The sequence below is a fragment of the Canis aureus genome, chromosome 10 (assembly GCF_053574225.1).
Source record: "Canis aureus isolate CA01 chromosome 10, VMU_Caureus_v.1.0, whole genome shotgun sequence".
Classification (NCBI taxonomy): domain Eukaryota; kingdom Metazoa; phylum Chordata; class Mammalia; order Carnivora; family Canidae; genus Canis; species Canis aureus.
The window spans coordinates 72,681,817-72,704,996 of NC_135620.1; the positions used below are offsets into that span (position 1 = coordinate 72,681,817).

At 50.3% G+C, this 23,180-nt stretch overlaps 1 protein-coding gene across 4 annotated transcripts in view; it reads right to left on the minus strand.

The window, feature by feature from the left end:
• ASTN2 (astrotactin 2) overlaps positions 1-23,180 on the minus strand; it is an 850,745-nt gene that overhangs the window by 546,873 nt on the left and 280,692 nt on the right. For all 4 annotated transcript variants that reach the window (XM_077913090.1, XM_077913089.1, XM_077913088.1 and 1 more), the window contains one exon: positions 12,605-12,712. In XM_077913090.1, the coding sequence (XP_077769216.1) occupies positions 12,605-12,712 (108 nt within the window). The remainder of the gene's footprint in view (positions 1-12,604; positions 12,713-23,180) is intronic.

The following is a 23,180-nucleotide window of genomic DNA, read 5'->3' on the forward strand; positions in this document are numbered from 1 at the left end:
TTACTTCGTGAAATGAATGAATAGGATGGATGAGCTTGGCATTCAATGTCTTTCTTGATGCCTTCCTAGTCTTTTTTCTCACTATCTTCATTCATATACCTTATACTCTAGCAACGCACAATTCTGCTTAGTAATCACATAAATCCTATAAAGTAGGATTATAACTTTCATTTTTGAGAGAAAGAAACCGAGACCTGGGAAGCAAACCAATTTGTCCAAGATCACCCAAAGCAGGAGTCGGAACTGAATAGGGTCATGCGCGCAGCATCTCGTAACGCACCTGACACATAGAAGACACTCATGACCAGTACTTTCACCTCTTTATCTGGGAAAGAGCTTTGCAAGGTAAGAGAATCCTGGCTGTCCCACAGGACTGCCAGCAAAGGGGATGACAGAGTGTTCATGCTTGGGGCAGGAAGCAGAGAGTCGCAATCTCTCAGTGTACGGAAAAGGGGGGGAAATCCTGCTGAGCCTAGTTGAAAAGCAAGAAAGCGAGAGAGACTGATTATTCCTTCTCGCTAGTGTAAGCAACTAAAAACGACATGTTTGCTTTATCGCCTTTGGTCTCCCATTTGATTCCTGACAGCCGTCTCCCTCCCTCCGATGCAGGGCTGGGCTGTCAGGTGCTGAGCTTGTTGGCATCGCAAAGGAGGAGGAGAACTGAGAACAGTTTAAACAGTATTTCAGGGACCATCGCTGGCCTGGGGAGGGAGTTTCTGAACGGTCTGCCTCCCTCACTGCATTCAAGGAACCCTCATTTGCCAACACGATGTTTGGCACGCTTGATGTTTCTGTGGGTTTGGGGAGAGGTAGCCTGGGAGGGATCGTTAAAAGAAAAAACAACCCAACAACAAAAACACAATGTCTATTTCTTCTGAGGTTTGAGGGAAGGGAGAGAAGAGAGACATCAGACAGAGGACTTTTAGCCCATAACAATTCAGAATACATAATTTTCTCTCCTCGTGTGTCTCCTTAAATAAGGCCAAACGCAGGTGTAGATCAAAGCGAGGTTTCTGCATCTGACTGTTCTTTCAGGGACAGAAATCCAAACTCCCAGTCTCATAGCTCCATGAGGGAAACTAGAATCTCTCCAGAAAGCCTGCATGAGCTACCGGAAACCTCTGGAGGAAGGTATCCACCTACCGCAAATCACAAATAGCTAACAAGCAGGGCTAGAGTCATGATAAAAAGGAAGATTCTCCTAGAGGTCAACACTCGGGTGTGATGACAACAGATTTTGGAACACACCAAAATGGGGGTCAAGCCTCAGACCTGCAAGATCATTTTGATTCTGTGACCTTAGAGAAGTGACTCTGTCTGGTGTCAATGTCATTCTTTAACATATAGGAACCAGGATAATAACTCATCACGTACTAGTAAGATCGGTGACTATGCAACGGACCTGGCACAAAAGCAGCACTAGATAAATGGTTGCTGCATTCTCTTCTTCCTCTTATCATTGTTAGTCAAGCTCCTGGCTTGGGAAAGGGGGGATACTCCACGGGAATCCAATGCCAGGAGAGGAACGGGTACGTCCTGGAGGCTAAGAGGTCAAGGAAAGTGTAGAGTCGTTTTCTCAACTCTGGCTGAAGATCAGAATCTGGAAAGGATTTCATACCGATACTCACACCCCTTAACCAGACATTCCCAGGTAAGGGGTCTGAGATCAGTATTTATTTGCAACTGGTGTTTTTATAAAGCTTTCCGAGTGATTCTAAGATTCAGTTCGGCCACAGAACTACCCTTCTTACCGCACAGCTGGGGACACCTGCCCTGACCCAGGTCCCAGGTCTCATCATTCCCTCAAGCACCAGAAGGTCCAACCTCCTAGTCAGGCCCTAAACATCCAGCCTCCCCAGGTGACCCTGCCATCTATTTCTAAGATGAGAACCAGTGCACGGACCCATGGGCTTTGTGGTTTGCTCTGTCCCACTCTCACTCCTACTGCACTGTCCCCAGGGGAAAATTCTGGATTGCTCAGATTATTTCTACAAAATGGTCCTTGCACCCCAGCCTGCGGTTAAATTCTTCCTTCTTACTGACAGTTCTTCTCAGTGGCAGCCTGGTAAATGTTTAACAATGGGCTCTCTGAGGAGGAAGACGAAGCTTCCATTGGAGCGTCTGCCGATTTCCACGGTGTGAGTACTTCACCCCACCGCGGCTGATTATGAGCTACTGATGTGACCCTCAGTAGAGTGGGCAATGGACTCAGCGCAGTCGGGAATGGAAAGCACCGTAGCTCTTACAAACTGGGACGGGTGGGCTCCAATAGAGCACTACAGCTTCTATCACGTTTTCCTACTTGGGCCGAATACCAGGACCCCCACTGTCGGCGGTGCCCCGGGAAGGTGGTCCCCACGGTGCCACCTCTGTCCTCCATACTGAACTAACTTCCCAAGCAGCCGAGCTGCCTCTGACCGCTCTTATTCCTGGTCCTAGCTTCTCCCGGGGCAGATGTCCCTTGGAGGGCTTCGAGTTGACACCACGAAGCTGCCCGGGATCCGATCAGGCTTTCTGCACCACCACAGACGTGGGTGTCGACCTCCCGTCTCTAGCACACGCCTTGTTCCAGGTACCGTGGTACGCACTTTTCACGCATTACCTCAATCATACATCGGTTTGACCAGATTTTGAACCCAAACAGCTTAAGTTCAAATCCCAACTGCTCTTACTTCCTGGTTGTCTAGATCTCAGTTTCCTTATCTACAAAATGAGTATGAAAACAGTCCCCTTTCCATGGTCTTGTTCCAAAACATACGGGACGACACATATCCAGAGCACAGATTGGTGTAAGAAGGAGTTTAATAAATCACGGGCTGTTTCTTCTGTTCCTACCGTCTTCCTCCCTCCTGGTTGTCTATGCTTCTATCATGGACACTCAGAATGGTACTGCCAAGAACTTAGAGAACTTTAGGTTCTACCTCCTTGGTTGACAGGCACCAGAGGCCCGAAGCCTTGCTCGAGTCTCATAAACACACACTTGGGATGGGAACCTTCCAGGAGTCATGGCATTGTCTTGCTTGGTGGCTCCTCCCTCTCTCCCTCGTTCCCTCCCTGCTCATCCAGCACCCCTGCTCCCTGGCTTTCTACCCTATCATAAGTCTGTCCCTGCTGTCTCCATGCCCATGTCCACACCTTGGATCACCCAACAGAACTACCTCTGAGGGCCGGCTCTCACCTCTGCACCCCCAGCTAAGCCTTATCATGCTGTCCTCTTTAGGAGTCCCTGCTGGGAAGGGAGGAGCAGACCAGCTGAGCCAATGAAGTTGAGAGAAATAAGGGCTTCAGAGCCTTGCTCCTCTGTCCTGGAAACCCTCCGACAGGACCACCTGTCCCTCTTCACTGAGACCATTCCCTCCCTCCACAGCCTGGATCACTCTTTCCAGGCCAGTCTAGCTACAAAGGCTTAGAGATTGATGAAATACCAACCCATCTGTCTTTGGTGTTTATTTACTCTTTTCTGAGTAGTCGGTCTTCGGGGTGTGCCCTGTAGGCTGGCTTAGAGCAGCCTGCAGATGTGCCTGCAAAAAGAGGCTGACCTTAGGCCAGGCAAGGATGGCAAAGGGCAAACCCACATCACAATGCCCCCAGGAGGTCAGTCCCATCAAATTCATGTTCTTACTGAAAATGTTTAGTCTTCTTTTTTTTTTTTTTTCCCCTAGAAGCAAGACTAATGCATAGGACAACCCGTCCGGGGAAAAGGCCACAGCACCCCGTCTGAAACACTCATTTTGCTGTGCTTCCCTGGTTACCACCTAGTGAACAGTGATCACCAGGCTCCAATAGAGCACACGTGGCTAAACATGTCCTGGGCGTATGTTCTCTCCTTTAATCTTCACACTAAAGAATGAGTAAAAGGACTAATACTAGACGTTTTCCTCCTTAATGTAGGACAAATGGAAGCTCAGAGAAGGAAAGTGCCTTTCCCTAAGCCACGTGGCTAGGAAACAGCAGAGCGAGGATTTGGACCCCTGCCTGCTATTTCAGAAGCCTGTAATTAACTTAGAAGGACAACTATTGACTTAATATTTTAGTCTGGATATAATTTCAAACAGATGGAAAAGCTACACGGATAAGAATAGTACAAAAAGCATCCCTATGCCCTTTGCCCAGATTCACCTACTGTGAAAAATGTTGCCCGGGCTGCTCTGCCATTTGAAAAGGCAACATTGTAAACTTGGGGAGTATGCTTCCCTTCCCTGAGCATTGGTTTCTATCGGCAGAAAATGTCAGAAGTCCTTTCCCTAGGACTGAAAAAACCCTGTGGTTTGATGGGAAAGGATGGATAAAGGATGGGATGGGTACCACAGTGGTCAGGGCCCGGCTCCTGCCCATTTCTCAGGCTCACCTGCCAGGATTCTCCACCACAGCCTCAGGCTCTTCCCAGTTCCTGCCTTCTCTCCCATCCCATCCCCTTCGCCATGTAGCCTCTGCCCTCACACTGGGCAGGTCTTGTTGTTTCAGACTTTCACCTCATCCCATTGCCATTTCCTGGAGCCTCTCCTCCACTCCAACTATCACCCTCCCATGCAGTCTTCTACCCTCAATCCCCAAACGCCTCCTTTTCTGCAGATAAGGCTTGAACTTGTCCTCATCTGTCCTCTCCCACAAAAAGAGGATTAAACCATGTGTGTATGTGTGTGTTGGTGGGGAGAATCAAAAAGAAAAAAAAAATCATACATCCGTCTAGATTAGCACAAAATTTTGTTTATGATTCAAGAGTTCTTATCATTACAGAAAATCTCAGTTTAGGAAATCGCCAAATTAAAACAAGCAACTAAAACAAAGAAAGAGGCAAAACTGGGCAGGAGTGGGGGCATTCATGCTCTGGTTCTCTCTGCTGGGGAGCTAATTGGCAAAGCTTAGAGGAATGTGCATGAGACTGGGGATAAGAAAATGTGAGCTCCTCAAACCGGCTGGGCAACCCGCTGATGAGAAGAACTCGGTCCAGAGAGGGAGAGATGGTAGCCCAAGGCCACAGAGCCACCTGCGCGGAGCTGGGCCGGGAGGCCCACGCCGAGTGCTTGTGCTGCTGGAATCTTCCAGCAGCTGTGGCTGCTCTGTCTGCTGCTCAGTACTGTGCCTGGGGCTGGGCAGGCCATCTGCCCTTCTCATCTGGACCTTCAATTATACGCCGGCTTCTCCCGATCAGCACTGCTTCTCTGCGTGAACTGCAGCACCCCCTAGGAGTTTATAACCACTTTGAGGCTGGCAGCCCAGGCCCTATTTCCCACAATGCTTATAGTAAGGTTGATCATTCCATAAATATATGTGAGACTAGAATGAGCTTCAGACCTGATGACATGAGGCATAAATATCCTTGTTTGACAGAGAGGAACCTGAGGCCCTAAGAGGGTACCTGCTTGACCAGGGTCACCAAGTGAGTTACCTGGAGGGGTCCAGGCTTCAGTGCACATCTCTTGACTCTGGGCCCGCTGTCCTTGGTCGTGTGCAGCGTCATCTCTGGTTAATAAAGGTGAACTTCTGCCCAATGGGAATCTATCAAATCCAGCTCCTTCATTAGTCAGTCCTGGGGTATACGGTCAGAATTGTCAAAGCCCAAACAAGGGACGGATTGAGTGGTTATCTACTTGACCATACACAGACCTCTGTGCTTGACAAATAGACTCCTTTAGGCAGAAGGATCACGCGCGATAGGAAATCAGATTCATCGCACAGAGCATGGTGAGATTTCCCTCTTGCTTCCTGCACCGCTCCTCCAGGTGAAGGCCACCTGTAGGATGTGGAGGTTTCAGGGCAGGGGGTCAGCAATCTGTGAGCCACAGGTGAAGTCTGGACCAGCACCTGCTCTTGGAAACAAAGTTTCCTTAGGATATACACGCATGTTCACTCATTTGCGTGCCATCTTTGGTAGCTTTCAGGGAACAGCCGCAGAGTTGAGTAGTTCCAACAGTAACTGCATGACCTGCAAGGATGGAGACGCTTATGGCGGCCGTGTACAGAAAGAGGTGGCTGACTCGTGATGGAGGCAGTCCCAGCAGACAGGCCCAGTCTCCCTCCCTGTGTGTCCGCTCACCAGACTGATTATGACGCTTCTCTGCCTACGGCGGTCTACCTGCGTACACCAGATGCCTCTGAATGACACTCCCCATTCCCTTACAACACCCCCGAGACTCGGGGAAGCCAGGGGTGATTCTCAGACTGCACCATAAATCTCTTCTCCGGCAGCTCCTGTTGCCAAAAATGCAATTTCAGCTGACTTCATTTTGGGCTCAGGATGCTCTCAAGGAAAGGGAAAATTCAGGAGAAAGAACAAAATTTCAGAGTCCTGGGATCTCGCATCTCTGGATTTGCTCACTCCGGGGGGGGTAGGTGTCCACAGCTCTGTGTTATACAGAAGGAAGCGCCCGGAGATGGGAAGCCCACCAGGGCCACACCAAGGGGAGGAGGTGAAGTCAGGATTCACTGCCAGGTCTATGGCTGGATCCGACACCACTTCTACTTCTTTCATGGCACATGCTAGAGAGAGACCCAGGTAGGAAAACCCCATTAGATGTTCCCTCTCTCCTTCCCCTCCACGTCCTCTCTACCATCCTCCCCAGGTGTAGCCTTCTCTGCTGGGGAACCTCCTGAACTTGTCACATCCCTTCAAATCACCCGCACTCCCCGAATGCTCAAAGAACCAGGCAGTCTGGGTTTTCAACTCCAGTCCCCGGGCCTTCCTCCCACTACCTGGGATGTCCTTCCCTGGGGACCTTGAAAAGGAAGAACGGGCAGGGCTGAGGCCTCAGTTCTGCTCACCAGGAGCAGGGAAGAGAAAAGGAGCGCAGACTCTGTTCTTGCAAGTGGAAATGGAGTGAGTAAAGATGAGAGCAGCAGACAGAAAAGCAGCATCCACCCTGGGCGCTTACAATAATCCAGACGCCTGGCCAGGAATCTCTTTCATTCATTCGTGAAGCATTCATTCAAAAATGTTAACCCATGTGCTCACCATGGGCCCATCCCCGTGTTGGGTGCCAGGGATGGGAAGCTAGGTGCAGAAGGCCACGTGCCTAGCTTCGCGACGCTTGCAGGTCCATGCGGGATGCACACATCATCACTGGTACGCAGGAGATTACAGTGGGGATGAAGTGTGCACAGGGGTAAGGCCACAGGAGCTACTACAGCATGACGCAGGGGTTGGACATGGGTCGGGACAGCTGAAGAAATGCCATCTAAGAGGAGGTGGCACCATTCAGAGAGCGGGGGCGGCAGGGGGAGTCTGTGAAGGACCCCGTGGGGCAGACATGGGCATGCTGGAGAAGAGCCCCGGGGAACGGGGGCACCGCTCACCACGTCCATCCTCAACACCAGAGTGAAGACCGAGGAAGCTTCCAAGCGGAGAAGCGACATGGTCCCTATTTACATTTTAGAAATGTGCGTTCGGGCTGCAGGGTTGAGAATGGGCTGGAGTGCGGTGAGTGAGACGGCTGGACGGGGATCTCAGGGTTTGCAACAAGGGATGGAGGTGAGAGGGACCCCGGGGTGACAGCGATGGCATGGGAGAGCTGGCTGCTGGGCGCGGCAGTTACAAAGGGGTGGCTCCTGCTCCCGGCTGATCCTCGCAGTCACCCCAGGAGGGCGCGGCCGCCACCCCATTTTAAAGCCAAGGATACCAAGATGATGGGCTCGGGTCATGTGGATGGATGCGCAGAGACAAGGCCACGTCTGGGCCAGGGTCAGCGTCCAGTTCCCACTCTTCCAGGAAGCCTTCCCACATGTCCCAAGTGTTCCTCTGTCTGTCTTGTGTGTCCCAAGGCTGGGATAGTCTGAACCATCTGAGGAACTGGCCAACCCTCGTCTTCCAGTGTATCTACCACCTTCGCCAGCACCGCTCGGGGCCCTCAGGGAGATCATCACCAACGCTCGCTGACTTGCTCTTGAGCCCGCCTTTCCACCTCTACTCATCGATGGGGCAGGTGAGACCCACACACGGGCAGGGACGGGGCCAAGCTTGTGGGCCAAGGTCACACAGAAAACTGGGAGCAAATGCAGGACTGGAAACCACGGCCCCCAGCCCTCGGATGACCCCATGGCGCCGACTTCCTCCCGAGCCCCGGGACGGCTGACGGCCCGATCCCAGGCCACCTGCCCCTGGGCAGGGACACACAGCCCAGGTCTTGTTTGCAGCTGGAACGGAAGGGGGGCTGGTGAACGGATCGAGGTCCCAGGCTCCCCAGCACGGAGATCTGCCCTTCTTGGTGCCTCTATCTCTCTCTTCCTCCACCTCTTTGCACTTGGTCACCTTCCGGTGTGACAACCAGGATGGCTTGCACGGCCCCGGGTGGGGGTGGGAGGGGAGCACCGCGGGGAGCTTCTGCCTCACTGCGTTTATAAAGAAGAGCAGGATGTGGGTGGCAGAGGGGAGGGGGCCGCGTGCTGGGAGTCCGGCCGTCCTGGGGGTGACGGTGCAGCCACACTGGATGACAGAAGTCACTCTCTGATGAGGGACTGCCACCCTCTCTGAAAAGAAGACCAGGGAAGGAGAGAGGCACCAGGGACGGGAGCCGACACGATGCACGGGCGGCCAGTGTGCCCCATGACCAGGGATTCTCACCGACACGCAGCCTGTCCCGCTGGCGCCAGCGAGAAGGGACCTGGGAGACCCGGGCTCCCTGTAGGCTTCACATAGGGCATCAGAAGCCGGGAGGGGGGCGTGACTCACGCTGGCAGGAGGCCTGAGATCCAGGCCATGCTCACCGGGTGCTCCCTTCGGAGCAGCCTTCTCTCCTTCACCCGCACATCTTCCCTCCTCCTTCCCCGGCCTGCGGGCTCAGGACGCAGAGGGACCTCAGTCCTCACCACTGCCCCGAGGGCCTGAACCTTAGTCCTCACCTGTCAGAGCAGGACACTGATACACAGGGAGGTGGGGGCTGAGGTCCATGTTCAAGGAGGCACCGTGAGCAGGTGGCGTGGGGGCCGGCAATGGGGCGGCCCCCCACGAGTGCCCATGCTCTGGTGCCCGGCACCACTGCTCGCTCAGCCCCGAGGCCTCCTGAACTTCCCGCAGCTCACCTCTGTGTCCTGCGTTTCTCCCATCACGGCAGTGAGTCCGAAAGCTGCTTCCCCACCGCCCGCCCCCATGCCCGCCATACCCAGACGAGAAGCAGCAAAGGGTCGCAGCCCTTCCCGGGGGGCTGCGGGGTCTGCAGGGAGAGACACCGGCCCTGAGTTCGTCTGGCTGGAGCAGAAGCTGTACTGGGACCGAATTCACGGTCGATGTCCCACCAGGAACCAGAGCAGCAGCAGCGGGAACCCTGACACTACCTCGCTCAGGGCCACGGAGGCTTCCCTGCACCCCTGAAAAGAGGGTGCAGTAACCTCCTCCGCTAAAGGGCATCCACACCAGCAGTCCCTTCCCTGCTCTATCCACTCCCTTCCTTGCTGCAGGCTTTTTCCTGTGCCTTTGTCCCCACCTAACATATTTCTAGTTTGACACAATACAAGCTCCACGAGCATAGGTCTTTTAAAAACTGTTGCTTGATTTGTGTCCCCAACGCCTAGAAGAGTGTCAGACACACAGCTGGTGCTTGACAAATATTTGAAATGTATGCACAGGAGAGAGGGAGAGAGGGAGGGAGAGAGGGAGGGAGGAATGGGGAAGGAAGGGAAGAAGGAAGGAAGGATCCATCAGGAAATTGGTAGGAAAAGGGAAGAGAGAAGAGGATAATAAGGAGAGAACAGCAGAGAACACAGAAGAGAACAAAGGCAAGGGAGGAATGAAGAGCAGGAAGCCGTGATACAGGGAGGAGGGACAGAGAGAAGAAAAGGAGAGAACAAGAATAAGAAATAGAAATTAAACAATCAGGCAAGCGAGCATCCCAAAACCCTGAGGAGGAAGAGAAAGATGCAGCTGGAAGCACAAGGCGAGGGAGGACCTACCACCAGGGGACCTTCAGAGGGACAAAGCAGTGGCACTGGGCTGGCAGGAGGGCCAGGGCGGAGGGGGGATGGGTTCAGGCGGGGGGCGGTGGGGGGGGATGGGGTCAGGTGGGAGGGCCGGGGGACAAGGTCAGGTGGGAGGGCCAGGAGGGAATGGGTCAGGTGGGAGGGCCTGGGGGGACGGGGTCAGATGGGAGGGACAGGGTCAGGTGGGAGGGCGGGGGGGGGGGGATGGAGTCAGGTGGGAGGGCGGGGGCGGGGCAGGGTCAGATGGGGGTATGGGGTCAGGTGGGAGGGCCGGGGGGATCAGGCGGGAGACCAGTGGGATTCAGCATCATAGCGGGGAGGCATCACAGCCCCGTCCCCCCGCCCGGGAAGCACAGCCTGGCCCCGCTGCAGCCTACGGAGGCACTGAGCCAAGCCGTTTATCTCGAGTCCTGTGGCTCGCTTTTGCTTTTCTTTTTAAAGTTTAACTCCGATTTATGACAGGCGTGCTCTGTGATGAATGTTTTTTTTCCAATTAGCTGTAAACAGCCCCATGGTGCAGAGGAGACCCACCGACTTCCCCCGCTCTCATTCTGGCTGCTGGGTTGGGGGAGGGAGAAGACAGGTCAAGAATCATCCATCACCGACTTCAAAACCTCCAACGCAGCAGATAGCAGAGAGCCAAGGCTTCTTGGGAAGCCGTGAGAGGCAGGCCCGAATGTTCCAGTCACTGCAGAGGCTGCAAAACCTTCCCAGGTGATGCGTCCAAAGCGATACTCCCCACACAGGGCCCTCCAGTGAAAGGTGCCAGGCGCAGGGACGTAGGAAAACCCACAACGACAACTGAATTGACATTACTACGTCTACTGTGTTTGCTCCTAGTGTGTACCAGGTGCCGTGACAAACTGTGTTTTAAAGATTTATTTATTTGAGAGAAAGAGAGAGAGAGAGAGAGAGAACGTGAGTTGGGGCGGGGCAGAGGGCCAGGACCCCCAAGCTGAACCCCCAGTGAGCGCAGATCCCCACACAAGGTTCAGTCTAGGACCCTGAGCTCCCGACCAGAGCTGCAACCAAGAGCTGGACGCTCGACTCAGCGAGCCACCCAGGAGCCCCCTTGACAAACATTTTCTATAACCTCACCAAAACTCATCCCCAAGTCTACGAGGCAATCATGAGGCCCATTCTAGAGATGACAAAACTGAGGTACAGGGAAGATAGATAAGCTGCCCAAGAGCAAAAGTTGCCAAGAGAAGCAATGGGACCCATGCTCTTCAAGTGCCCACGGTGCATGCATGGAAAGCACGCAGAACTGTTCCACAAGACTTCTTCCATCTACCCTCCCCCCAGGACCTCTTCAGCTCACTTCCATGCGGGGGTCAGATGGGGGGAACGGGGTCAGGTGGGAGGGCTGGGGGGGACGGGGTCAAGTGGGAGGGCCAGGGGTATGGGGTCAGGTGGGGGGGGACGGGTTCAGGCGGGAGGGCTGGGGGGGATGGGGTCAGATGGGAGGGCCGGTAGGGACGGGGTCAGGTGGGAGAGCCAGGGGGACGGGTCCGATGGGGGGATGGGGTCAACTGGGAGGGCCGGAGGGGACGGGGTCAGATGCGGGGATGGGGTCAACTGGGAGGGCCGGGGGGGATGGGGTCAGATGGATGGGACGGGGTCAAGTGGGAGGGCCAGGGGGGATGGGGTCAGATGGAGGGGACGGGGTCAGGTGGGAGGGCCGGGGGGGGATGCGTCAGATGGGGGGGAGGGGGTCAACATGTCTTGATTTGCCAGAGGACCCTTACTCCTTTCTGGGCCCCCGTCTAAGTTCTTGGATCTCTCCTTAATCATTGGCAAGGAATATGTGCACGTACCCGCCCCCCCCCCCAACCCTGTTCTCCTCCAACACGGCAACCTTGACCTTGCCACTTCCCCATCCTTATAAAACAGGGATGAAGAATGACACGCACAGGTGGTTGCCTGAAATACGCTCTAGTCTCCGCCTTGAGAGCATGTGTGATCCTCAGAGAAGCGGGGACCTCAGCCCCAAGGTGCCGTGAGGCCTTCATGGAGACCTGCTTCTGCATCGGACACCTCCTCCCCTGGAGCACCATTGTGAGAAATGACTGGGCCTCGCTATGGATTTCATCTGTTGGAGACGCCATCTGGAGAGTCAAAAGGAGTCCTCTTGGGAGGAAACAACTAGACAACGTTCTCTCTGGCCTCGGTGTCAGGGGAAGAGAATTTCCTGAACAAATACACGGTTCTATCCCATAGACCCTGCACATCGTATCACGGAGCATGCTCCCTTCGCACTCTGATTGCTAAATCTCTGCGTTGAATTGCCAGCTCCGCCTAAGAACACGCGGCACAGCCTGGCGTAGATCCCCCTGCATTGATCTAACCTGGGTTTGAATAATTTTCCTTATTCCTATTTTGCTTTCAACCAGGTTCCCTTACTTATTGCATTCCAGCGCTGGATTTTTTTTTTTTTTTTTTAGACCGCATAAACTTAAAAAATCTTCCCCAAATGCTTTGAGGAATGAGGACAGAGAACAAACGAAGAATGGAAGGAGAAGCCATAAGTAACCGTCACTCGTCTAGCCCGGGTTTCGGATGCCAGGCTGTGTTAACCGGACCAAGACCGGGTCGAGGAAAAGTTGAGGTGTGTCACTGAGCAAGGTGTCTGCCTCCCAGGCTTTCCTCCTACTAATGCTGGCGGGTTCTGGAACCTTCCCAAAGACTCCCTTACCTTTGCTGCGGCGGCGACTACGGTACTGCTCCGTATAAAACGTCAGCTGCGTTTCATCATCTGCCTCTGAACCCGAAGTCCCCTTGGTTCTCCCAAAGCTGATTCCCCCTGAAAGGAAGAGCAATCCATTAGTCACATAAGCCTCCTGCAGCTTGTTAAATCCCTCCTCCGACCCAAAGATCAGCAACCCCATCCCCAGATTTCCTTCTGGAAATCCCAAGTGACCCAGGAGCTGGCATGATTTATGGATGGGCTCCCGGGCTCTGCGGTGAGGCGGGTCTGGGTTCTAACCATGACTTGGCAGCTGCGAGCTGTGTGACCTTGAGGGGACGCCTCCCCTTTCTGAGTGCTGGGTTCTCTCTTAATAAAACGGGGACCATAGCTATTGACCTTGTAGGGTTGCTATGAAGATTAAAGGAGATATGATGCATAAAATATCTGTCCCGGGGTGGGTCCTAACTAATGGATAGCTGTGATTATTGCTTCGTATGATGAGGTTGCCTCTAGGAAAACACTTCAGGCAACTTAATTCCACACACATTTCAAGCAAGAGCTTCCTATATGCCAGGCCAAGAGCCAGAGCCTGGAGGTACAAAGATAGATATAGCCCAGCCCCTTGCCAGCCAGGGGATCATAAGCTAGTCAAGGAGACAAATGGGATCCTAAGGAGCCTTTACCCTAATTCATGGTTCTGTTTTTCCACACAATGAGATGCTGAGAATATGGGGGAGAGCAATCCATCCCAACACGGAGGGCCGGGGAAGGTTTTATGGAGGAAGGGGGATTTAAGTCAGGGCTGGAAGGATGAATGGGGCTTCAGTGGCAGAAAATGGGAGTTCCAGGGAAAGGTGAGAGCTAGAGCATCCCTGGGGATGGCGGCCACGCTGAGTGCAGTGCTGATGGGAAGGACCACAGGAGCCCCACAGTGAAGTCCCTGAGTGCCACACTGAGGACGAGGGGCCTTATGTGGGTGTCACAGAAGGTTCCAGGGCAAGGGGTGAGCTCATTGTGCAGCATGAAGGGCGTGGCAGGGGCGCGCAGGCCTCAGAAGGGGTGCTGCGGAGGGGAGGAAGCCAGGAGGCTCAGTGAGAGGCCATGAGGGTGTGGGTGAGGCAGGGGGCAGTGGGGATGAGGGGAGGAGGGGGGAGCAAGGCATGTTGCAGAGACACACTCATGAATGTGGAGGCCGATGGGCGATGCATTCACACGCCATGAGCACTGGATGCCAAAGATGATAAAGATAAAAGGCCCGAAAGAAATAGGCCAAAATACTAACAGCAGTTAATTCCGCAGGGAGGAATAGATATTTTTTTTTATTGTCTTTGTGCTTTTCTATATTATGTATTTTTTGTTGTTGTTAACAAAAAGAAGCACAGAGTGCAGGAGAATTAAAGAGATTAAAGCATTGGTGAGCTCTCTGCTCTAGAGAGGAGACAGTGAGAGGAGAGCTTAGAGCATGGTGGGGCGCACGGCGGGCGGGAAGCAGGGGCCTGTGGTTTGGGTACAGATCCTCAGATGCGGACATCGACTGACTGTCTCTGGGAGGAGCGTCAAGGACCCAGCAGCAGCGGCTGTCTTGGATGGAGAAGTGGCTGAAGGCAGGGACAGATTTATAAAGTATATGAAATAGAAATATCTTGCATCTTCTGAATCAAGCACCACGCAAACCTATTACCTACTCGGAAGTTCTACCTGAGGAAAAGGAAACCATAGATCAGAGGGGAACGTTGCTCAATTCAAAGAAGAGTTTCTTACACCATTTCCTCTTACGGGACACTCAGTATTCATAAATCGCACTGGAAGACGCTCCGTCTGCAATACGGTTACGGTGCATTCATTCATTCATTCATTCATTCATTCCAGTAACATGGTGAGTGATCTGCTATGTGCTTAGAAGATGCTGATACATTATTGCATACAATTCTCTTCATGATATACTCATAACAAAAGTGTAATTGGGATGCCTGGGTGGCTCAGTGGTGGAGCCCAAGGCATGATCCTGGGTCCTGGGATCGAGTACCCCATCGGGCTCCCTGCAAGGAGCCTGCTTCTCCCTCTGCCTGTGTCTCTGCCTCTCTCTGCGTCTCTCATGAATAAATAAAATCTTTTTTTTAAGTGTAATTAACAAATTAGATAATAGAACAAAGACAGAAAGACATGTGTGGGCAAAGTTACATATGTGCCAAGAGTCACTCAGCTGATGAGTATGGGAATTAGGATTCAGGGCTGGTCTGTCCAGCTCCACATCTGAGCTTTCTAGAAAGCAAACTACTTTCCTGGAAACACCTCAGGAGGCAACCTTAGCGAAGGCGGATTGTCCTTTAACCATATCCATCTTCCCATTCCAAACTCAGAGTACTCCTTGGAGGGAGGTTTACTGATGCCCACTTTACAGGTGAAGCGACCATGTTTCAGAAAGAGAAAATGATCTGCTAATAATGAGTGAAGTTGGACCTGGGACCCATGTGTGACTGATGGTCAAGTTCAAATGTTTAACCATTTGTGACACTGTCTCTCAAATTAATGCTCTGTGAAATGGGAAGATTAATGCTTGCCCTCTCCCTTCCCTGAGATGGTAGGTTGTCATGGAGGGGAGACTATAGGGAACAACAATGTCTGATCTTTGTCCTTGACTGTGTCCCTGCCCCTTAGTGTCAACATCCCCAACCTCCAGCAATTAAGGGGGGGGGGGTCCTGGAGACAGCAGGAGACTCCGGATTCTACTAGATGCAGCCCTTCATTTGAAGGCTCTCCTTTGAAATGGAGTTGACGGAGGACCCATGGTACTCTGGAAGCAGCAAAAGAGCAGAGGTCTCCAAAGGCCAGGAAGGCTTTTTCAACTGCCATTGAAATATTTTACTGGGTACTTGGGTGGCTCAGCGGTTGAGCAGCTGCCTTTGGCTCAGGTCATGACCCCGGGGTCCAGTCCCCCCATCAAGCTCCCTGCAGGGAGCTTGCTTCTCCCTCTGCCTGTGTCTTTGCCTCTTTCTCTCTCTCTCTCTGTATCTCTTAAAAATAAATTAAATAAATAAATAAATAAATAAATAAATAAATAAATAAAATCTTCAAAAAAAATATTTTACTGTTACAGAAAAAGGAAAGAGAAGGTAAGAAGGAAGGAAGGAAGGAAAGAAGGAAGGAAGGAAGCAATGGATGAACAAATGAACGGAGGGAGGAAAGAAGGAATTGGGAAGGAAGGAGGGAGGAAGGGAGGGTTTGTGTTCATCTACACGTAATTCTTGGCCAAGGGGAAAATGAAGCCGTTGGATACAATAGCTGCCTTATGTACAGAAAGCATCTGTCATACTTCCTATTGTGTTTGGGCATCAGAGAAAAAGGGAGGCAGGGATCCGCTCAGGAGGAGTCGGCCTGAGACACCTCCCCCTCCCCCTCCATGCTCCACCACCCCTCCTATTTAAACCGTTCCAGCCAAATTCTCCCTCCTTCTTTCTCTCATTTTCCTTCCTCTCCCAAACAAATGAGCTACTGTGCTCCTGCCTTGGTGAACATGACAGACAGGACTCAGACAGGGACCTTTCCCTATCAGGACAATCCAGCAGGGGTAAGAGAAAGTCACCAGGCAAAAGCTAACCATTGCATAGCACTGTCTCTGCCAGGCACTGCTCTACCTCTTTATGTGTATTCACTTGTTTAATCCTTAAATAACCCTACGAAGGAGGTTACTACTTTTATTCCCTTTTTAATGGATGAGGAAATGAAGGCACAAGGAAATTAAGTAATTTGCCCAGGGTCACACAGCTTGTTGGTAGTAGAACCACAATTCAAATCCAGACAATGGCTGCAGCGTTTATTCCCTTGGTCCCTATAGCAGCGTATGATAAAATATGAACAGATAGTTCATTAAATGTCCACAGCCATCCCTGTAAGGAAGGCATTACGCACCTTGTCTTAGAGGTGAATAAACTGCGTCTCAGGAGCTGATGTGAGGTAGTAAGCAGGGGAGCGGAGACTAAATTAGGTCGCCTACCTGCAAAACCTGACTTGTGGCTAAACGGCCTGGGACACTGTGTGCACATGCACGTGTGTGTGTGTGTGCATGCATGTGTGCATGTGTGTGCACACACCGGCAAGAACTTGATGATTTGACCTATGAGGATTAGCAGGTGTTACTTGCTCCCAACACCAGTAGGGAGCATTTTCGGCTTCTTGCAGCTCCCCCCTTAGACCTGTGCACTTGTATTATTGGTGAGAACACCATTCAGGCTTAGCTGGATCCTAGTGATGCCTCCACCATCCCACATGCCCAAGCACATGGTCATCATGCCCCTGACTACCACGAAGTCTTCTCCAGTTCCCTCTACTCCCACACCTCTGACCTCACCTCCTTCCTGTAGGTACCAAGCTACCATTTCCAGAGTAGAAGCTGAGGCTAAGAGAAGTTGCCTCCACACCAACCTGTCCAATAGAAATCTAATGCAAGCTGCATATGTCATTTTAAATGCCCCAGTAACCACATCAGAAAGAGAAACAACAGGGCGCCTGGGTGGTTCAGTGGGTTAAGCATCCGACTCTTGATTTTGGCTCAGGTCCTGATCTAAGAGTCATGAGATCAAGCCCAGTATAGAGCTCGCCCTCAGCAGGGAGTCTGCTTGAGATTCTCTCCCTCTGTCCCTCCCCCTGCTCTTGCCCATAACTTCCTCCCCTTATCTCTCTCTCTCTCTCTCTCAACTAAATAAATACACAAATATTTAAGAAAATGGGAAAAAACAAACAGGTAAAATTGATTTTCAGAATATATAGTATTTAACCCAATATATTAAAAATCATATTTTAATATGCAATTAACATAAAATTATCATTAGTAAAATATTTTATATATATATTTTTTTCACGGTAAGCTTTCGAAATCCAGCGTATATTTTACTCTTACAGCACATCGCGATACAGACCAGCTGCATTGCAAATGCCCACCACATCAGAGGTCATTACTTCTGGAGGCATTAGAAAACAGGTATAATTAAGGGCGGGGATCTGGCCACAGAGAGAGATGAGTGAGTCAAGACCCCACTAAGGTATTAAATCTTTTTTGAAAGATTTTATTTGTTTATTAGATACACAGAGAGAGGCAAAGACACAGGTAGAGGGAGAAGCGGGATGTGGAACTCCATTCTGGGACCTCAGGATCACGCCCTGAGCCGAAGGCAGATGCTCAACCACTGAGCCACCCAGGGATCCCAAATCTTTATTTTTTTATATTAATGACATCAAATAGCCATGGTCTGTGTCCTCAAACACTTAGAGTCTAGCAGGTTTCTACCCTGATGTCATCCATGAACCACAAGAGGTAATGCACTTCTGTAGAAACCCACTACCATACTGGGGTCTGACACAAGTTCTAATCTGGGCCTTACCTATTAGCTGTGTGAACGTGGGTGAGGCATCTACCCTCTCTGAGTTCACCTTGGACAGGGGAACAGCAGTCCGCAGCTCACACGGTCATTGCGAGGAAACTGAGAGCATGTATGTAAACAGCATGAAGACCAAAGAAGTGAGGGTGGGGGCGCGGTCCTCATTCATTCACTGTCTGCCTGGGTTAATAGAGGAAAAGGCAGTGCTGCCGGGTGGGCGCGGGGCTCTGGCTTCCACCCCCTCTTGGCAGACACCCAAGTCCTGCAGCCTCTGAGCGTCCATATAAGCTGCAGGGGCCACAGGCCAATTACACATGAACTTGGAGAGGATTCAGACAGACAGCAAAGGGCCCCCTCTGCTATCATTTTAATATGAAATTGGTGATTTCGTGAAGTAAAGTGCAGCCATTAATTATACAGGACTACTCGAGTATTTCCATTTAGGGCTGAGAGGACATGAGAATGGCCCGGGACTGGCAAGAAAAGAGGAGAGGAACTGGCACCATCCTCACCCTTGTGAAGATGTTCGGGTAACGTTCCCCTGGTTCTTCTGGTCCTGAAGGGTCTGGGACGCAGCCTGAAGAAGACGGTGAGGCACATTCTCCTGTGTGATAAGTGCTGCTCTGGGCACGTCCTATGCAGTAGCCCATGTGCCCTTCACAAGAGACCAGGGAGGTAAGTACCACCTCAATTTTCTTGAGGGGCAAGCCGACCTGCATATTCTTGATGTTGCTTATCAGAGATCACACCCATCACATATGGAAGAGCCGCCAAGTTTGAACCTGACTTTTGTCTGATTTTACAACCCTCTGTTCTCATGAAAAGGTGAGTCACTGGTCATCAGGGAAATGCAAATCAAAGCCACTATGAGACACCATTTCACATCCAAGAGGTTGGCCATAATCAAAATAATAAGAAAATAGTAGGTGTTAGAGAAGCTATAGGGAAATGGGAATCCTCGTGCAAGGCTGATGAGAATGCCAAGTGACGTGGACAAGGCTTGGGAAACAGTTTGACAGTTCCTCAGGAGGCTAAACCCCAAACTACCACAGGGCCCAGCAATTCTGCTCATAGGCATACCCCAAAAGAACTGAAGGTAGGGTATTCACATAAGCAGGTGTACACGAATGTTGATTACGGCACTACTTACACTAGCCAAAGGGGCGGAACAACACAAATGCTCACCGACTGATGAACGGAAAAACCAAATGTGTTGTATCCACAAAAGGGACTATCACTCAGCCGTAAAAGGAGGCGAACACCTGCTACAACACGGATGGACCTTGCAAAGGTTCTGCTAAGAGAAAGAAGCCAGGCATAGAAGGTCGTATATTTTATGATTCTATTTACATAAAACATCCAGAATTAGTAAATCCATTGAGACACAAAGCTGTGGCTGTCTGGGCTGGGTAGACAGAGGAGGGGAAGAGGGAGTGACTGCCAACAAATACTTGAGGTTTCCTCTTGGGATGACGGAAATGTCTTGGAACCAGATGCAGGTGATGGTTGCGCAAGCGTGTGAGCGTACCAAACGGCAATGATTTATGCACTTTAAAAGAGTTCGTGGTTGATTTTATGGAATGTGAACGTTACCCCAACACATAAAATGCTAAAACCAAGGGCCCCTCTGTAACATCACAAGGCTGGTGGTAGAAGGGTTGAATGGGGGGCACGTGAGAGCCGCCCCCCACAGGGAGAAGGCATGTGGGGACACGGAGGGGGAACGCAGAGCCATGCTGCCCGGGGCCCAGCTCAGGCATTCGGAGTCCTGGCCCCTGGCACCACCAGGAGTAATCACCGCACTCCCCCATTTGTTTATTCACTCACTTAGCAATTACTGACCAGGTGCCCACTCTGTGCCAAACGCTGTTCTGGGTGCTAAGGATAAGACAGTGAATGCAGCACACAAAACCTGCCTGACTTCCTGGAGCTTCGCAATTGGGGAAGCAATTAAGATATTCCAGGCACGAAGCTAACTAAGCCCTCTCTACATAAGAATCATTTCAATGATACTGATAAATAAATGAAGATATTCAGAGGCATTGAGAGGCTTTCCCAAGAGGGGATAGATATTTGATGGCAAACAAAAAACCTGATGCCCCAGGTTTGCTCTGGGGCAAAGCAAGGCAACTGAACAAATTGAAAGTCAAATTATGGGAAAGTCTGGAGCACGATCGGGGACGATGGTCTTTCCTGGCCCTGTGAGAATTAACTCACTGCTCTTCTTTGCAAATCTACCTTCTCTGACTATGCTGGCCTTCCACAAACCTGCTGTGCCAGCCTCTGGTAGACCCACCCCTCCACACTCCATCTCCCGCGCTCTTGGTATCATGATGGATGGTGGTGACATGTTAAATTATTCAGGCTCCGTGTCTTCCTAGAGCTGGTGACAGCGATATTGCATTTTTAGATTGCCCAGAACTGCACCAGATAGAGAAATATGTAGCTTGGGAATGCAAAAACCCATCTGACCCCCAGCCATCCGGGGAATACAAATGGTGCCAGTTGTCAGAAGAGGACAAAAGCGGCCACAACTTCCCACAACCCCCAAACCACACAACTCACGAATGCTCTGCGCTCTAGGGCTAAACCACAGATGTCCACACGCACCTACCGCTTGGAGAGGCTCTGACCACAATTGCTACATGTCACAGGGCACCGCTACAGGCCAGGCGCTTTGCCCAGAGGTGACTTACTCCATCCCTATTCCTGCAAACAGAGGCTGAAGACACTGAGCTCCTTATCTGCAACCATACAGCCAGTGAGTGGTAAGACATGGATTCAAACCCTGGGTTACCTGATCCCCCAAGAAAGAGGATTTTATAAAATTCTTGAGATTCACGTTGAACTGTTAACATTGATCATCATGGTTTAAAAAATCTTTTTTGGTAAAATAGAATTAAAAATGACAGTTAATTAATTCAGAAAAAAAAAGGCAATGACCTAGAGGCCCATTTTTAGGGGGCTGATTTTTTTTTTAAGTGATGGCAATACTCTTAGAAAGATTTCCATGAAATATATGTGACAATAAATATAGTGACACAAATGTATACTTATTGATGTGCAAGCCTCTCCATGATATGTTGTTGAGTGAAAAAATACACAGGGAAAAATGCAAAGAGAGATTCCACTCGTGTAAATGTACACACATTTGCTGATATTTAGTGTGAATTCTACTGAGTATGTGTAATAGAAAATAAAAATATTTTAATTAAAAAAATAAAAACGTAAAAGTCAATCTGAGATGTTTATGATCTGGAATTCTAAACTAAATTTTAAAAAGCATGCCTCAAAACTGTAAGTGCAAAACGACCTTATTCTGTTTCAAAAATACATACCCACTCAAGTATATAAATGTACGCATATACATACACATGTGCATACAAAGATATTGAAAGAAATACATTTAAGGTGCTACAGTGGCTATTTTCTGAGTAGTTAACATTTAGGGTATTTAAAATGTTTTCCTTATTGTTGTTCATGTGCATTTTAGAATTTTCCTCCTCTGAACATCTAACGCTTAGTAATTTTTAAAAAACACTTAATAAAAGTTATGTTTATTTTTTTTTAAATGAATTTTCTTACTGCTGCAGTGGAGGCTCATTCTTCACTTAAACTTGAATGTAATGTGGCCGTCCCAGAGGTAATCATCCCACTGCCCAAGAATGGAGGTATCTCAGTTCCTCCCCAAACTTTGGCCCAAAGAAATATCTATGCAGGAGAGAAGCAATTTGATCCAGCTTAACTCAGCATCTCAGGAAAGTAAAGCTTTGTCTTCGGGAATATCCAGCTGTTCCCTGTGGGAGGCTGCATTTTGCAAAGAGGCCAATAACAGAATCTCCCACCCCACACTCTATTTGGCCATGTGACCCGTGCCACCCCCTACCAAAAAGGTGAAGCCTGTTCCGCCTCAACCCCCTCTATCTAACCTTGAACCTGGGCTGTCTTAAGGATTTTTTTTTTTTTTAATAATAGGGCTGCAGAGGAAATGACTCTGCATGACCTCTAGGAAGGAGTCATAAAAGGCCATGCAGCTGCTGCCTGGCTTTCTTGAAAACACTGACACTCAGATGCTTACCCCTTCTTTGGAAACCTGCCCCTGCACCACGAGAGGTCTTAGCCACAGGAAGGAGTCATGTGTAAGTGGTGCCATCAACAGTCCCACTGAGCTGAGAGAGAAGAAGGTTCTAGAAGATCCCCCCTCCAAGCTCCTGAGTCACCCATAGATGTTGGGAGTATTTCCAGCTGAGTCCCAGTCATTGTAGAGCAGGGACTTTGTCGTTTATGAATTCCTGACTCCTAGAATCCATGAACACAGGGTTGTTGTCTTAAGGCATTAAGTTTGGAGTGGCGTATTGTGCAGCAGGAGGTAACCAGAACACTCCCTTGTCCAGTGTTACAAAAATATCTGCACTCCTTCCTACCTGTCACCATAAGGCAGCGCTAGGCAGTGGAAAGATGAACTGGGTGTCTAGAGTCTCAGGCCCTGAGTGTGTCCTGTTACTAACATGCTGTACGCCTGGAAAAGACAGTAATGTCTGGCAAATATCACAGAACGCTTAACATCTTTACTGGCTTCCCAGTAACGGCAGCTCCTCTGACCCTCACAATAACTGCATGAGACAGACTTTGCTACCGCCATTTGCAACCTGAGGAGCCTGAAGGTCACAGACACCACAAGTGACTTGTTCAAGGTCACACATCTCATAAACGGTAGAGCAGAGACATGAATACGGGGGCAACAGAAGGTACCACAGAGGAAGAGAGCAGACTCTAGTCCGTGAGGTTGGCCAAGAATCAAGTTCCCAGCAATTTTCACTTCTAGACTCCGTCCTTTTGGAGTTACAGGCTCACGTGATTCTATAACCCCATACGAAGGACCTTCAGCTGCCTGAAGATCACACATGGGCCCATTTATAATCTTTCCCTTCGAGTGAAATATTCCTCCTAATACCGTCAGCCAACCCTTATATTGTATGCTTTACAAAAATTATGACTCTTTTGGATTACGAAGTCAATGTGTGTATGTTGTAGAAAATTAGAAAAAACAAGTTAGGAAGCACAAAGACGAAAGTAATAATCAAGCTAATACTCACCCTCCCAACAGTTTTGCCTTATTTCTAGTTTTTAACTGTGCATTTGTATGGGTATGTTTTCACAACTAGACTTTATCGTCTTGTAACTTGAGCACATCTTGTGAGTCTTGT